Consider the following 3093-nt stretch of genomic DNA (forward strand, 5'->3'; position numbering starts at 1 on the left):
GAGTCTTGGTCCCGAAGCGATACCTCGTCTTTGCCTTAATCGAAGCTTGGCGATCAAAGTTAAAACGCGAAAACGCTAAATCTGTAATATATGACGTTGGTAGACCACGACTTTAATACCATAACAATTTTATTCAACTCTTGGGTGTCTAAACAGAGAATAGCCCTTTTGTGGATGGCGAAATACCTTATTGATGTGATTGAGTGATAGTACACAACCCTAGGCTTGATGCCTTACTGGGGGAGTAAGATCAGCCTTGTGAGCTCATCCTTAACAATCAAATATCGTAGGCGCGATGGTTTGCATAGGTACCTAGGTAAGGCATGTGTGATGGTACATAGCGGCTTGAATCACCAATGCACGGACCAGCCGATTGTCAGCGTGACATATCTACATGGTTGGAGACGCAATTAAGCTATGACGCATTTTGTCGAGCACCCGATTCACCAACGTGTCGGTTGCATGTCAGTCCATTCAAAGGCTGACCTCTGAAGCATAGCTTCATGCCGACAGCCGAGGGTTGACCGCGTTTCCGTCTCGAAGCAATGGCTGCGGACGACGACTTTGGGGCGGACGCCGACTTCCTGGCGGCGCTCGCAGCGTCCGACTCGAGCAGTTCACGGCCGCACGCGCCGCCGCCGCCACCGAAACCACATGCAGCACGACAACAAGGCGCGCCCAGGATCCAGCAACCGACACCTCAGAGACTCGACAAAGCACCACCGGCGAGTGCGTCGGCCACTGGCGGCAAAGTGGTGCAGCCGACGCCACAAGCGCTGCCAAAGCGGTCTTCTGGTTCTGCGATCCAGGTGTCGCCCCGCCAGAGGGGAAACCCGGTCCTCGCGTCTCTACGTTCGCTCCCGTGGGAATATAGCGATATTCCAGCCGACTTTGTGCTCGGCTTGACCACCTGTGCGCTCTTCCTGAGGTACGGACACCGACCAACCTCCCACTACTGCTGTCCCAGCTGCTGACAAGTCTGTGCTGCAGCCTGAAATACCACCGCCTGCACCCTGAATACATTTATCAACGGATACGAAACCTGCAAGGAAAATACAACCTGCGCATCATCCTTGCCATGGTCGACATCCCAAACCATGAGGACTCCCTGCGCGAACTGTCCAAGACTTCGCTGGTCAGCAACGTGACTGTCATATTGTGCTGGTCCGCCGCCGAGGCCGCCCGGTATCTCGAGCTGTACAAGTCATACGAGCACGCCAACTTCAGCGCCATTCGCGGCCAGCAGTCGTCCAGCTACGCGGAGAAGCTCGTCGATTTTGTGACTGTGCCCAGGAGCGTGAACAAGGCAGATGCCATTGCGCTCGTGAGTACGTTTGGCAGTCTGAAAGACGCTGTCAACGCCGACGCCGAGCAGATTGGCGTCATTGCTGGGTGGGGAACAATCAAGGTGAACAAGTGGATCGCTGCGGTTGACGAGCCGTTCAGGGCCAAGAAGGCTGCCAAGCGCAAGCTCGTCCATGACGAGAGCACAGAGGACGGGACGCCATCGCGGCTCGACCAGGCTCGTCCCCTTGGGCGTGTCCCTCTGCGCGAGATGTCTTCGATGGGTGGCGCGTCCGCAGACACCCCGCCCACCGAGGCTGTTCCTAGTGGCGAAGCATCCGCAAGGAAGAAATCAGGGACCCAGCGGCCTGCTGTCGCAGCCGACGAAGACGATGAGGATGCAATGATCGCCGCTGCCATTGAGGAGTCAAAAATCACGGCGAGAGCAGAGGCTTCACAGAGAATTGAGCCCTCCCAGAGAACAGAGTCTGCGGCCAGCAGCCGTGCGCCAGATGAGCTCACTGATGGCATAGCAGCGGCGCTGGCAAGGTTACGTGACGGCGGGTGACGCGACTTGTGAGTAGGGACAAATAAACAAGTGGCTCGTGGCCTGCAGGCCATGGTCCGACATGCCCATGAACGCAACGTAACGAGTACAATGTAATAGAAATCAGATCTGATAGGATTTCGCTGATGTAGAATAGGGTGACAATGTCTCAACAGCACTACTGAGGATTGACGTCAGGAGACGCTTGGCATGATGTTCTGGGTGGCACTGCTAGGCTGCCAATGAGGGCTCCTTCGCAATGTTTCACGTGGTCTATGGTATTGGAGAATAAGTAGCATTAAACAGTGTGGCATGGGTTTTGTGCTTCCCCTGTAGATACGATGAGCCGGATCCAGCGCTGGCGAAGAGATGAGTTTTGTCTATGTATGTGTTTGTGTGTGTGTGTGTGTGTGAGTGTGTGTGTGTGAGAGAGAGAGAGAGAGAGAGGGATCAAGTGATGGATGTCCTAGGCGCCGCCATCGCGCTTGGCGTACTCTTCTTCCATGGCCTCCTCATAAAGTCGGTCAGCCTCTTTTTCGGCGTCCGTCTTGGGACGCGCCGTTCCTGCGCCTGTGTTCACTCCAGCTCCTGAAGCGATGGGAGTTGTGTGCCATTCGGTTGTCGTGGCTCCGTGCCCGTTACCAGTGGTGCCTGACTCAGTGTCTCTGGCCGGGGTGTTGTCGAGCGGGAGTCCCATGATGAAGGACGTATATGGGCGGATGACGAATGTTGCTTCAGGGTCCTTTCTCGATGATGTGTCAACTTTATCTTTGCTGTCTTGGAACAGAATTGAAGGCCCGGGTTCGGTCGACACCTTTTGTATTACGCAAATGGCCTGGATGGTAATATGTAGAAGGTCGTGGATCTCTGCCTGGGTGGCGACCTTGTTGGAGGCCTACAGGTACAGACCTCAGGCTCGCAAGAGGGGCGAACCGAATGGAGTCAGTCCCCTTGTTAGACCCCTAAATCGCTGCAGTCACACTGACTACGGGGGCAAGAAGACCCAAAGTTGGCCGTTTCCCTTTTCGACGGCCATTGACCAATCACAGCTCGTATAATGCTGATTACCGCCGTTGACCTATCCCTCAACACTGACATCCACCTCTACTGTGCTTTTTGTAAAGCAAGGGAAGCATGGTCAATGAACTTTGAAGACGGGTCCTGCAGATATTCCTTCCGATTCTTCTATTGACTCTATAAAGCTTCTGGGTAACCTTTTCCCCCTTCTCGTTTTCGGTACAATCCCACTTGATCATCACGGG

The 3093-nt window shown here is 54.6% G+C and overlaps 4 protein-coding genes across 4 annotated transcripts in view; 3 read left to right on the forward strand and 1 right to left on the reverse strand.

Moving 5' to 3' along the window:
* VDBG_08189 (conserved hypothetical protein) overlaps positions 1–207 on the forward strand; it is a gene marked incomplete at both ends in the record, with an annotated part of 1420 nt that extends 1213 nt beyond the window's left edge. Inside the window, one exon of the mRNA XM_003001884.1 lies at positions 157–207. Within this exon, the coding sequence (XP_003001930.1) occupies positions 157–207 (51 nt within the window). The remainder of the gene's footprint in view (positions 1–156) is intronic.
* A 338-nt stretch (positions 208–545) lies between these two features.
* VDBG_08190 (mating-type switching protein swi10) lies at positions 546–1852 on the forward strand (the record flags this gene model as incomplete). The annotated part of the gene is made up of 2 exons (XM_003001885.1): positions 546–928; positions 991–1852. 2 exons carry the CDS (start codon positions 546–548, stop codon positions 1850–1852), a joined length of 1245 nt encoding a protein of 414 aa, XP_003001931.1.
* A 445-nt stretch (positions 1853–2297) lies between these two features.
* VDBG_08191 (conserved hypothetical protein) lies at positions 2298–2528 on the reverse strand (the record flags this gene model as incomplete). Its single annotated transcript, XM_003001886.1, has 1 exon — positions 2298–2528. One exon carries the CDS (start codon positions 2526–2528, stop codon positions 2298–2300), a length of 231 nt encoding a protein of 76 aa, XP_003001932.1.
* Positions 2529–2888: 360 nt separating this feature from the next.
* Positions 2889–3093, forward strand: part of VDBG_08192 (conserved hypothetical protein) — a gene marked incomplete at both ends in the record, with an annotated part of 1467 nt that continues 1262 nt past the window's right edge. Inside the window, one exon of the mRNA XM_003001887.1 lies at positions 2889–2949. Coding sequence (XP_003001933.1) covers positions 2889–2949 — 61 coding nt within the window. The remainder of the gene's footprint in view (positions 2950–3093) is intronic.

This window comes from Verticillium alfalfae, genomic scaffold, assembly GCF_000150825.1.
Source record: "Verticillium alfalfae VaMs.102 supercont1.11 genomic scaffold, whole genome shotgun sequence".
Lineage (NCBI taxonomy): Eukaryota > Fungi > Ascomycota > Sordariomycetes > Glomerellales > Plectosphaerellaceae > Verticillium > Verticillium alfalfae.